General features: G+C 41.5%; 1 protein-coding gene across 3 annotated transcripts in view; it reads right to left on the bottom strand.

Annotated features, from left to right (window-relative positions):
- The window catches only part of CLNK (cytokine dependent hematopoietic cell linker), a 245,670-nt gene that overhangs the window by 177,085 nt on the left and 54,453 nt on the right, over positions 1–14,132 (bottom strand). For all 3 annotated transcript variants that reach the window (XM_050792136.1, XM_050792138.1, XM_050792137.1), the window contains exon 2: positions 1,115–1,167. In XM_050792136.1, coding sequence (XP_050648093.1) covers positions 1,115–1,167 — 53 coding nt within the window. The remainder of the gene's footprint in view (positions 1–1,114; positions 1,168–14,132) is intronic.

Here is a 14,132-nt window from a genome sequence, read left to right as displayed (position 1 = left end):
ATTCTCACTTGGGTGAGGAGCCCATCTGTGGACTACGTGCCAGGGAGCTCCTGCTGTGCTTTTCGTGGCAAGAGGAAGAGCAGAAGCTCCAGCCTTCCCATCCCATGGGCTTGCCTGTGAGTCAGGTCACTCCACCTGGACACCTGTGGGCATCCATGGGTAGCTGAGATTACCAGGGCTGTCACAGCATCTGCTGCTGTCTCTGTCTCTTGGATCAGAGCCCTCCAGCCAGTGCCCACCTGCGAGGTACAGCCATTGCTGTCCCCTAGCCTCCCTCTAGGATCAGGACATCCACCCAGAAACCAGGCAGTCCTCCTCCCTGAGTCAATTCTGCTTTTCAGAGGGTTAAGGAACTTCTTGCATATCCAGAGGGTAAGGATATCATCATTCTCCAGTATCATACAGATGTAAAATGACAGGGCAAGGGATTTAAAGTAGGTCTGGTCTGCCTGACTCTGAAACTCCTGCTCTTTCTAATACAATCACTGCTTTTCACACGAAAGAGGAATAACAAAACTACCTTTCTGACTGGCAAAATAAAGCAAATACATAGATAAGGAGATTAATTTTAAAACTGCTCCACCAAACTTTGCCAGTTTCAAGGTTTTTTTTTCACTGTAAATATTTCTTAAACGTTTGAGTCCTGCTGGTTTTTTTTTTTTTTTTTTTTTTTTTTTTTATCAGGCACAAATTTCGGTGTCTCAGACTGACCACACCACTTACTCTGGGTGTCCACAAAGAGAAAGTTGGACTCCAGGCTTTCTCCTGTGGGAAAAAGTGCACAAACCACTGTCCTTTTACTTATTCCTTCACACCCATGGGTGGAAACTGACTGGGTGCCCTTCTAGCATCATGGTGCTAGGGTATCTTGTCCCTGCCCCACCACACAGCCATGCTGGGTGAGAGCAAGTGCTCTGTCCATGAGAAAATGCTGCTACTGGAAAGAGGAGTTTTCCGAACACCAAAGCGCACAGCCCCAGCCATGGCCTCTCAGGAAATCCCCTTTCCACGGGTGGCCACACTGGCATCATTTCTTAGTTCATCTTCCAGAAAACGCCTCCTGTCCCCACTACGAAAAGGGAATCGGGACTCACAGTGATCCCGTGGTACTTACTGCCTGTTCATAGTTCTTGGCACCCGGCAGATAAGAGGGATCTTCAATTCAGCCTGTGGAAACAAAAGCAAAGTCGTTACTGGAACTTCCACCTCATGTTTTAATTCTGGGGAACAAGCCACCGTTGCTTCTAAGGATTATAAATTATGCTGCTATAAAGACACATGCACACGTATGTTTATTGCAGCACTATTCACAATAGCAAAGACTTGGAATCAACCCAAATGTCCATCAGTGACAGACTGGATTAAGAAAATGTGGCACATATACACCATGGAATACTATGCAGCCATAAAAAAGGATGAGTTTGTGTCCTTTGTAGGGACATGGATGCAGCTGGAAACCATCATTCTTAGCAAACTATCACAAGAACAGAAAACCAAACACCGCATGTTCTCACTCATAGGTGGGAACTGAACAATGAGATCACTTGGACTCAGGAAGGGGAACATCACACACGGGGGCCTATCATGGGGAGGGGGGAGGGGGGAGGGGGGAGGGATTGCATTGGGAGTTATACCTGATGTAAATGACGAGTTGATGGGTGCAGCACACCAACATGGCACAAGTATACATATGTAACAAACCTGCACGTTATGCACATGTACTCTACAACTTAAAGTATAATAATAATAAATAAATTAAAAAAAAAAAAAAACGATTTGGTGAAAGCTAAAAGAAAAAAAAAAAAAATCGGATACAGGTGCTAGTTTAGAGGAAATGGCAGAAAGAATCAATCCAGGTCAAGAACTGGCTTATTTCTGGAACGCAGGGGGGGAGGGGATTTCTTTCTCTGACAGGCTGTCCTCTTTCTGTCAGCATTCATCCCATCTGCCCCCGGGAGTTGAGCAAACATAAACTGAGCCTGCTTTTCCCTGGCGTGCAATTGTGTGCTCCCCCCTGGGCACCGAGGGCACGTCAGCCAGGTTTGGCTGGCTCTGCTCCGAGCCAGAGCGTGCAGAAGGCGTGCTTTTCGTTTCCAAGTGTGGCTTTACCGTAAAATATTTATTGAAAGTTACAGTTCTATATCACTTTACGTAGAATGCAGCATTTTATTTGAGCCTTCTATTCACCCACATAGGAAAGATTTTTAATGTTATTTACCATATAAATTAGCAGCAGAGACCCTGGGAGTATTCAGTAAGGGCTTCGTATCAATGACCTCATGTAATCTACTCAAAGGCCCTGAGAGGTGTAAAGGATATCAGCTGAGGTTCCAGCAAGAAACAGATGGCACTCTCAAATGGGGTAATTTGAGAACAGCTTAATAAAGAGACCATTTGAAAGGTGTTGGCAGGGTAGAAGGAATCCACAGAAGACAGTGAAGTATCTGGGGGCGGTAATAAAAGGGCGCTCTCACATGCCTGGGCTTGGAGGGGTTTGGGGACCAGGTAGGCACTGGGACACAGAGACAGGGCTCTCTTTCTGGGTTGCGGGAAGAGGAGCTGTGGCTTTCAGTTGTGGGACCTGCAAGGAGGGAGCTGTGGTGGGTGGAATGAAAATCCCATCTCACGCTTCTTTTGCCCTGTATCTCCTGATGCCATTTCCCATTGGCCAAACTCAACAGGAAGCCAAGGGCGAGGAGCTATTAATATGGTTTAATATCCATCAGCTTCCCTGGGCTCCCAGATGAGGGGAGTAGGGTAGAAAGTGGGTTTCACAGTTAGAGAATGAGACCCAGAAAGATTTAATTATGTGACTAAGAATACCCATCTGCAATAAGAGCCAAGGTCCCGAGACCCAGAAATTTCCATTTCCTAACCTGTCAGCATATGGCTCACCCCACTGAGCCTTAGGCATTTTTAGTATATTCTGTCATCCATCTATCCATTCATTCATTCATCCATCTGGGAAACTACCATTTACTGAAAATTTACTTTGTGTAAATATTGTGCCCAGTGAGACACAGTCCCTGCCCTTAAGCCACTTCTAAAACTAAGTATAGTACGGTTTCTGCATCTCTCCGTGACATCCCTCCTGTTATTCAAATGTTTTGCAAAAAACAGTTAATTGTAAAACAAAACATAACAAATCCTAACTCTGTCTTGGAGAGCCAGCCAGAGTAATCGTCATAGAGGAGACAATATTTGAGCTTTGTCTTGCCAGGTAAGTCTGGGTCTTTTGGGCTCAAAATTAAGGAAGGTGTTCCAAGCAAATGGAGCATCATGTGCAAAGGTGTGAAGATGTTACAATGCATATCGTGACAGAGTGGCTTTGCACACTTTGGTGAAACTAAAAGGGTCGGTAGCTGGGATGTTGGTAGTACATGAAAAATAATGAGAGAAGGTCCCTTGGATTGAGATGATCAAGGATCATGCACGCTAAGGGATGGGATTTGAAATTAAACTGTGTGATCTTCAACCTATACTGGCAACCCATAGTAAAGAACTTCAACTAAGCTCTATGACTTCTGATACCCTGTGTATTTCCTCTGTCCTCACCCCCTTGCCTCATCCCCTCGTCTTATGTTGTAGGTCAATATTGACAGCAGCGAAAGGAGAGGCAGCTGTTAGCCTTTCATTCACTGATGGCCAACTATGGCAGTGTGTAGAGTGCCTAGCCTCACTTGGAAGTCATTTCCATCATGGCGGTGGGAAAGAGGACTTGAACGTTCATCAGTGTCATGCAAAGAATGCACGTCAAATACTGGAAGGGTCCTGGACTGGAAGTTGATAGACCTCTGTTCAGTTCCAGTGCTGTCATCAACTAGCTGTGTGGCCTTGAAGGAACATTTGGTCCCTCCTCATTTATAAATAGTAGTATCGATATTTTTCTTTTACATCATGTCTTAAGTGTGAAATAAACTGATGCATATGAAAATGTCTTACAAACTATGAAATGTTATGAAATACGGATATGCAATTACTTGTATAACAAAGCAGAGTTCGCAAGGTGCTTTAGCACGTCATGTTATATTTGGGTATGTGGGGATATTGTTGCCAATTTTTGAATATTAATACTTATAGAGATTAAATTACTTGATTACAGTCATACAGGACAAATCCATCCCCCATCCCTTAAAAGTATCTGCCTCTTAATGATAGCTGCTTATACAGCTACTTCATTCTTCTGAATGCATTAAGTAGCATTGAAATGGGACAAAATAAACTAATCTTTATGGATGGCTCCCTGTGTGCCTGAATCTTGGCCAGTTCTTGTGTACAGAGTAAGCGGACCACAGATGCAGGACAGTTCTCTGCAACACTTATTGCCTCAAATCAGAGGTCTGGCAAGGTGGCCGGGGAAGCTGCTCTCCAGCCCCAGCCCTGCCATGCACCGTGCAGCTTTGAGTAAGGCAATGGAGCTTTCTGGGCTTTCGTTTCTTCACCTGAAAAACGAGCAGCTTAGGCCAAATAGGTCTTTTTCAGCTCAGAGAAATGGAAATAGTTTCATTAAAAAAATGACAATCCATCAATATTTGGTGACAAAAATGGTTTCAAAAGTTAAGAGTCTGTCATTACATTTCTTATAGTTTATTGTCTTCTCCAGTAGAGCTCGGCGCAGAGCCAAATCGCAGGAGATTCTGCCAAGTTGCTAGCACATAGGATAGCAGGGATGGAAACGGGAGGGATCAGGGAGGAATCCTGAATTTTTGCCTTATATGTATATTATTTGATCAGTAATATCAGTGCTTATTAGACTTGTATTTTATAATTTGAATAAAAATTAAAAATGTTCTAGTAGTAGCTTTTGAGAGATGCAAGCACTTTATTGTATAAGAAGAGTTTAAAAATATTATAGAGAGCCCACATTCTTCTGACATTTTAAAAAGCAGAATTTGAGGCCGGATGCAGTGGCTCACGCTTGTAATCCCAGCACTTTGGGAGGCTGAGGACAGTAGATCACCTGAGGTCAGGAGTTCGAGGCCAGCCTGGCCAACATGGTGAAACCCGTCTCTCCTAAAAATACAAAAACTGAGCCGGGTGTGATGGTGGGCGCCTATAATCCCAGCTACTCAGGAGGCAGAGGCAGGAGAATTGCTTGAGCCAGGGAGGCGGAGGCTGCAGTGAGCCAAGATTGCACCACTGCACTCCAACCTGGGCAGCAAGAGTGAAACTCCATCTCAAAAAAAAAAAAAAAAAAAAGCGGAATTTGAGGTTTTAGCGACCCTCACCAGAGACTGAGTTAGCCACAAAGTATCATCAGCAAGACAAAAGGGATGGCATTGTACAGGGTAAACAGCTGTGCTCTACTCAGAATGGCTGACACATTGAAAGCACCACACTCTGACCTGATCTTAGCCATTGTGCAAAGGATGTGGTGAGTCAGTCAGAAAGAGTCTTATGTCCACTGGCTTTTTGAAGGTAATATATTGTAGAGAATACAAGCCCCTTCCCTTCCTCATGTGTGCGTTTTCAAAGACAAGGGAGTGAATACAGATCACCTGTTATATATCCTCCATCTCCCGACCTCAGTAACCTCATCGGGTCTGTATTATGATCCTCATTTCATACAAAATCAAACATGTTTTAGTTATAAAGGAAATAATGTATACCGTGGTCCATTTCCAAGACAAAGTGCCTTGAATCGGCTTAGGTCAGCAAACTACAGAAGAAACAGCTTCCCCCCACCTTACTTGCCCTCACCCGAACCAAAGAAGTTTAGTCTAAGATAAAGGTTTACTAGTATGCAAAATAGCTTGCTCTGTCTGTTCTTATTAGCCTACCCAGCTACTTAGGTCATAAGCCAAATACTTAAAGAGCAGCTGAGCTAACTAAGATTGCAATGCATTGTGGGCTGCGACAAAATGCAGCAAGACAACCCTAAAAAGACCACCTAAAGCCCCTGCCTAACAATCCATAGGCAACGTCAGGGAAGATTGTGACCCCATAGCACTCAGCCTATGAGGAACTGGGGGAGGGACCTGCACATTATGGGATAAATGCCTTGTTGAAACTGTTCTGGGAGTGAGAGCACGCCAGACACTGGATCTTGTAAGACCACCATTAAAAGTCTCGCTGTTCTCCGGATCTCTGAGTCCATCCTTTGGGTTTGGACAGGTGAGTTTGTTTCTCACAGTTATGCTTTGAGACAACTGTTTAACCATTCTGAGCCTCCGCGTGCTTATCTGTAAAATGGGGGTAACACAACAGCTACCTTTAGGGCTCTTATGAGGATTACATGAAAAAATACCATATGTAAGACATGGGGGAAATAGTGATTAATATGAGTCTGAACTTGAAGAGTAATTAAATGCCTTATATCACTTTACATGCCTTAAAGTGGCACTGGATTTAGTTAGAAATGAAAGATGCTTAGGTAAGCATCTTGAGGTAAGTTATCTGCTAATAACCACTGATGTAATCATAGAATCTCGTACCTGCTTATGCTTTGGAATTACCTGGAAACCTTAAAAAATATAACGTCCCAGAAAGTTTTATTCAGTTGTTCTAGGGAAAAGCCCAGGTATGGACACTGTCTAAATGTCCCAGGTATTTTAACAGGCAGGGAGGCAGAAGGGAGGCAGAAGGGAGGGTCATTCTATTCGCGTCTCCATCTGGCCAGCACCACTCACTGGCAGCTTGTCACTGAACACACCGATTTTTCTCATTCTTACGGAAAGCACCAAATAATCGCATGTTCATTCTCCTTGCTGTTCCAGACGCATCTTAAATAGACTTTTAGGAACTGTCACTGCTTGTAAATAATCCTCTATATACTTAGAGTTATTTCTGAGTCAATTTTTAGCGGAATGTTTAACAAAAACCTACCACATCCAAAGATTTTAACAATTTGATCATGGAAAAGGTTTCTAATCATGTCAAGCATCCATTTCTCTCTCAGGTCTTATTAATAGGCAGTGAAGAAGTAAAGTTCAGGCTCTTGCAGTTGTACAGGGTAGAGTTTACTACCGTATCTGCAACTATTTATGAGGCTTTACTATGTGCCAGTCACATTCCAGATCCTAGGAATCAGAGAGCATAGAGCAAAAGGTGTTATGGGAACACAGGGAAAAATATGTCCTGGAGGCATCTACACAGCTTTCTATGGAACAGGTTCTTACCCAGCTTTGCCACAACTCCCCTTAGAAGTATCCCCAACTCCCTTTCTCTTGTCTGATTGCCCTGGACAGAACTTCCAACACTATGTTGAATAGGACAGATGTCCATCAATGATAGACTGGATTAAGAAACTATGGTACATATATACCATGGAATACTATGCAGACATAAAAAGGATGAGTTCATGTCCTTTGCAGGGACATGGATGAAGCTGGAAACCATTATTCTCAGCAAACTATCACAAGGACAGAAAACCAAACACTGCATGTTCTCACTCATAGGTGGTAGTTGAACAATGAGAACACTTGGACACAGGGTAGGGAACATTACATACTGGGGCCTGTCAGTGGGTGGGAGGGGTGGTGGTGGGACAGTATTAGGAGAAATACCTAATGTAAATGACAAGTTGATGGATGCAGCAAACCAACCTGGCACATGTATACATATGTAACAAACCTGCACGTTGTGCACATGTACCCTAGAACTTAAAGTATAATAATAATAATAAAAGAAGTAACCACAACTCCCACATGGGCTATGATAATGGAAGGGGAGGCAGGACTTGTGGGCTGTGGAGTGTCAGTCTTGCAGGTCTTTCTCCAAGGAGTCTTACTTCAAGATCTGACCCAGATCAAAGAGTATACAACATCTTCTTGCCTTGATTCGGAGACCTTGAGAAGCTGGAATGCCCCAGAAATGGAGCACATCTCATGGTGTTTGTGCATTCACTTTCTATAGGAATTATTTCAGTTTCTATTCCTGGTTAGCCACAGAAGTAAAGCCCATGCATAGTTCTCTCTGGCAAAGAGAAGTGACACTGAGGTGTCATCTGTCAGTTCTGCCTGTGGAACCCAGAGTCACAGCAGGGCACTTGGCATGGGGATATTAATAGGCCCAGCGTCAACTCTGCTGTGGGGAAGCTGAAAGAAGCTCTGAAGGTCTCAAGAGGAGACCACACCCTACCTTCAGGGCCTCACTGTCAGGGAGGGGCCAGGCAGAAGGAGCCACGCTGGGTGGAACAGTGTGGAGGTGCAAAGGAGCCCAGGGTCCTCTGGGAGTCCACAAGGAGAGGCTGCCTGTTTTAATGATGCCAGTTTATTTCTCCAACAAGAAAAAACACCACTGTACTAAGTGCTAGATGCCAATGCAAATCTAATTGCAAACGTCAACATGGGGAATAAAATTGCCCGAGCGTATACCAGGGCCTAAAGCCTAGGCAAAAGAGCCAGAATATGCTCATAATGAATTTACTTTGGGTTGGAACTCTGTGCTTTCATTTCATTAATACAGTTCCCACATAATTTATAAACCCTGACCTGGAACTCTTTGGGGATCCAAAATGAACCCCAGTTTGAGAAACAGTGTGTGTTGTCTCCCTATGGAGCTCATGGTAATCTCCTCCAGGTATAAAGGGGACCATGTCAAAGAGAGGTGCACAGGGTGGCTCACATCCTGAGTAGAGAGACCCCTGCCTCAACCATCTGTTTGGACCAAACAACCCCACGACTTTGGAGCAAATGGTCTCAGTGATTATATTTGATTAGCTCATTAAGTACTTTGTGGTTTGAAAATGTTTTGTAAAGATAATGGATTTGATTTCATTGTTCAACTCCCACTTACGAGTGAGAACATGTGGTGGTTAGTTTTCTGTTCCTGTGTTAGTTTGCTAAGAAGGATGGCCTCCAGCTTTATCTGTGTTCATGTCCATGAGAATACATGGACACAGGGAGGGGAACATCACACACTGGGGCCTGTTGGGGGGTTGGGAGCAAGGGGAGGGAGAGCATTAGGACAAATACCTAATTAGGACAAATCATGCGGGGCTTAAAACTTAGATGATGGGTCAATGGGTGCAGCAAACCACCATGGCACATGTATACCTATGTAACAAACTGCAGGTTCTGCACATGTATCCCAGAACTTAAAGCATTAAAAAAAAGATAATGGATCTGAGGGTTAAAGAATAACACCTATATTTTAGAAAACAGGAATAAAGAAAACAGCGTTCTGCAGATGAAAGTGTCCATAAGATTTCCGAGGAACATACATTCGATTTGGGCATTAAAACCAGGATGCCTGCTTCTGAGCTCAGAACCCACCTGGGGACTGAGTGAATGTTTTAAGAAGCAGAGACTTGTTTTATAAATAGGCTGGATTTTTCACATGTGTCGTAATCCAAAAATAATTAATACCCTTATGGTATCACAAGCAGTTTAAACAATTGGAAACATGTAATGCAACAAATCGCATTTCCTTGTTATCCTTGAGAACTCTTGTTATCCACTGGGAATTCACCAGTACTATCAAACTGAGCTTGCAAAGAGACATTTACCATAAATATTGCTGCTGCGTTTCACCTGATCCAAAATTAATATTTCATGAAGAAAAAAATGCTTTTACGGTAAAGAAATTGTTTTGCTCCCCAACATTTGTTACTTATTCCTAGAAGATAATTCTTATAAAAATACTGGCCTCTGTTTATTTTAAAGCCTAGGAAACATCATTCTAATAATATCCACAACATACCTTCTGGATATAGGAAATGACCAAAAGCAGACTGTGAATGGCTAAAGAAAAGCTTTGAATGAATCAGGAAGGTAGGAGGTAGCTGTGCAGTTAAAACTGGGTCAAGGATCAACAATAAAGTCTATATTAAGGCTTAAGGCTTTTTTTCTCATTAAAACAGGAAAAAAGGAAAAGAGTATCAAACCCACACAATACACATCTGACTTTTTCTGCAGAACCACATCACACATATCCAAAATGGTGAATGATTTTTGGAATTGAGAAAGGGAGCAATGTGTGTATATTTGGAGAAGAGGGCCAGAAGTGTGTGCGTGTGTTTGTGCACACATGTAGGAGCTTTGAGTAAACACGCCAAAATCAAGATTTCTCAGAGACAGATGATATTAATTTGGTTACAATTCAGAGTTATATATATTTCTTTAATTTTCATATCAAAAATGAGAAAGTTACATTTTAGAGATGTTCATACTTAGAGGAAAATATATGCTGATTGGATTTCTAATTCTATACCCCAGTCGGGTCAATCAGCTCAATTTAATTAAATATAACATTTAATGTTATTGGATTTCCATTGAGTGGAGGCATGTGAAGTCAAATGGATTGTTATTAAAGATTTCTTTTTTTTTTTTTGAGGGGTAAGAGAGAGTGCTTTTCCAGTTTTTCTGCTATTACGTGTGGCATATTTTTATAAGATTTTGCAACTCTCTTGGTAATGAGTAACTTCCCTTAAGTATCTCAAGGCAATGTGACTGTGCGCTCATTTTTTATTTTAAATGATTTTGAAAACACTCTTAATGAACTGATGCAATCTATAGTTTCTGAATTTATTACTCCTGTTGAGTTTTGTTTTCAAAAACCATTTCCTTTTTTCTCTTCAGCTGCCTGATTCTGCAGAAAGGCTTTCCTTCCTTTAGTGGTAAGACCCTTTCTCTCCTTTCGTTCCATTTTGTGGTGAATAGACCCTTTATCCTTTTTCTTGTTCATTTAGCTTTCTCGTGTTCCTTTCCTTCCTCTATCCTTCATTTTTCTTCCTTCTCCTCCTCCTTCTCTTTTCTTTGGATCTTCCTTCTCTCTGCTCTTATTATTAAAATGATTTTTACTGTTCACATAAAGCGAGACTGTAGAAAAATAGTCTCCAAGTTTGCCAAAATCCTAACAGATATTTTATTTTATTATTAAGTTTACCTCTGTCTCGCCCCCATTTTTTTTTTTTTTTTTTGGCTTTCATAAATGATAGTAGAACCACACTGATTAGGGGCAGGCACTTCCAGGCCTGGATTAAATCAGAACATACCCAACTGTGATTGTTTCTCCATTGATTGATTAATGCATTGAGATGGTACTGAAGGCAAACTTCAGAGGACAAAAAGTATAAGAAAATAAACTAAGATTTAGGGATTGCTATATATTTACCACAATTTACAGGCTAGCCCTGCGGTGAAGATAGGGGTAAAGATAGATCCAGTAAACCCCACCATTCTCATGGACATCTAAAGGCCCATGGCAAAAGCACTCTAATTTTTTTCAACTGTCATTTATTAAGCACCTGGTGTATGCTGGTGATTTTCTGAGGAGCTGTTTCATGATCAGGAGAGCCTGAAAAATTTTTGAGGGAAATTTAAAATCCAAAGGAGAAACACAAAAGCCTAGGTAGTCTAAACAAGACTGGAAAGGAGTAATACAACTTATAGTAGTAGTAATATGGTTTAGCTTTTTGTCCCCACCTAAATCTCATCTCGATTTGTAATCCCTAGGTGCCGAGGGAGGGAGGAGGTGATTGGATCATGGGAGTTGTTTCCCCCTATGATGTTCTCATGATAGTGAGTGAATTCTCATGAGATCTGATGGTTTTATAAGGGAGTTTTCCATGGTCTTGCTCACTCTTCTCTCTCCTGCTGTCTTGTGAAGAAGGTGCCTGCTTCCCCTTCTGCCAGGATTGTATGTTTCCTGGGGCTTCCCCAGCCATATGGAACTGTGAGTCAATTAAACCTCTTTCAGTCATAAATTACTCAATCTCAGAGAAGTTCTTTACAGCAGTGTGAAAATGGACTAATACAAATAGTAATAATAATAATAATAATAATATCATTTACTGCTTACCAGAACCATATGTAGGGTATTTTGTTCAATTTGGTTTCTGTTATACAGCAACAATCCAAATGACCTAGATTTTTCAACATTGAACAATCCTGTCATTCTGTGCAAGAGACTTCTCCTGAGCCAAGCCTGTCCAGTGAACAAATGCACAGTGTGGATCCAGATGAGATCATCATTTCATCTGTAACTTCAAGTACATTTAGAACCTAACCCTTGAATTAAACTTCCCCTTGCATAATTAACTATCTCTTTTTCTCTTCTTTTATTCAGGATCACTTATCTAGCAAGATGGGAGACAAGTCTTTCAGCCTAGGTATGCTGAATTATACAGTTAATTCTACAACTTCAGTCTCAGTTTCTCTAATCTGAAAGATGAAGCTACGAGTGCTCATCCTTCTTTGCTCATAGGATTATTCTGAAGACCAAATGCGATGATGAAAGTGAAAGCACTCTGTAAAGTATAAACTGCTGTGCAAGAACAGTTCCTCGGATAATTACTGAGTAATTTCTATGTATCAGTGCTGTGAAAAACTCCGAGGATTTGAAATTGACTAGGAAGGTATTCCAAAAGAATTTCTATCATTTTTCATTAAATCTTAATATTTCCAGAGGATTAGTACATTTGAGGAATTCTAAGACACCCAAGGCTTTGATAGATGAATGATAAAAAATAAATAAGGATATGATGAAATTAGTTTTCTGCAGAAATCACCTTAAAATAGAACTTCTTCAGGTCAAATATCTTAAAAAAGGACAAAAGGCCAAGAATCTAAGGAAGGTTTGTTTAAATATAAAATAAACTCATAATAATAATGCCAACAATGATGATAATAGCCACTACCATTTACTTTGTGTTTAATAATTGCTAGACACCATGATATGCATTTTTATGTACTGAATCTCATTTCTCACCACAAATTCGAGCAGTAGATATTTTCATTCCATTTTATAAAGGATAAACAGAGGTTCTGAGGAGTTAAGTAACTTGCCTAAAACTATATTGCTAGGAAGTAACTGATTCGAACCCAGGATATCCACATCTCAATGACTGGATGGCGTGGTGTAGTGAAAAGAGCATGTAGCAGAAGTAGGAGTTTGGGATGGGGGCAGTGTGGAGGTGTCCTGTGTAAGGTGCCCAGATAGATAAAACTGATCGGGAGATCCCTAGACTTGCCCATGAGTGAGGATGTCGTGATGTATAAATATCTGCAGGTAGCCATGGGGTAGACGGGCTTTGCAGGTACTTGTCAAGGCGTCAGACCTCCCATAGCTCAGCAAATCCAGCTATGGAAATTACACAGCTCTGACTTTGTGCTCACCAAGCTACTGCCCAATAGCAATTTAGTTTCCGGTGTACATTTGTCTCCTGAGAGGGAATATGCCAGTCATCTGAACTTATAATTTGAGTACACTTGAACAAAATCACCAAAGATGGATGGATAGGCCAGAGTACCAGAGTGGACTGACCTCCTGAGCTCCATCAACTCTGTGTGCCTTGGATTCAATTAGCTTTCTGGGTCTTCGAAACTGATGGTGAAATGTGGTTCTTGGGCCCTCCACAAAAATTCAGCTCTCTCAGAGTTTGGGCCTAGGCTGTTAGTCAGCCCTCATCTTTATCTTACACGAAATTGAACACAGAACCTACCATAGTTAAAGATTATCACCAAAAACACACGGATATTAATTTTTCATGTTGCATCTAGACCTTTTGGCTTATCTTATTTCACACGACAAACCACAATACCATTTAAACGCAATAGGATTTTGATTCTCATGTGTAAGTGTGTAGGAAGCAGTGTTTCAATTAGTATGACCAATGAAATTTAAAAGAAACAACTAAAATACATATTTTGCTAATGCTTGTGGTGTATCTGGGAGTTCCTTAAATGCTATTGGCTAGTTTGGAAGACAGTGATGGATGCCCTGATCATGAACCTGGGCACATCAGCAGGGCACTGATGGAGCACCATGCCAAGAGCAGGAGCTCAGGGCTCGGGTGGACCTGGGTCTCATTTCTGGCATATCCTCCTATTCATTGCATGAAATGGAGCCTGTCTGAACTTCAGAATCCACTTTTGTTAAGTAAGAATTAAGTACACCTACTAAAAAAGTGATAAATGATGAACGTTTTTTGTCTATCAGCAGCACTTCAATGGTAACGTGTAAGTCATTGCTCTTTCGAAGACATGATTAAAATTAAGCAGAATAATCACAATAATGATTCCCACATATTCTGCCCACAAGAGTAATAAAAAGTAAATAATAAACACAAAAAGTGGTCCTATGATAGCTCTATTCCACAATTCTGTTTGTGTGTGTGTGGCGAGGGTGGCGGGGGGCAGGGGGTCGTTATTTTTACTGCTTATATCTAACCTGATGCTTCTCAGTTTTAT

The sequence above is a fragment of the Macaca thibetana genome, chromosome 5 (assembly GCF_024542745.1).
Source record: "Macaca thibetana thibetana isolate TM-01 chromosome 5, ASM2454274v1, whole genome shotgun sequence".
NCBI classification, from domain to species: domain Eukaryota; kingdom Metazoa; phylum Chordata; class Mammalia; order Primates; family Cercopithecidae; genus Macaca; species Macaca thibetana.
Note: the sequence above shows the minus strand (reverse complement) of the source record. Positions and strands in the feature narration are given on the sequence as shown.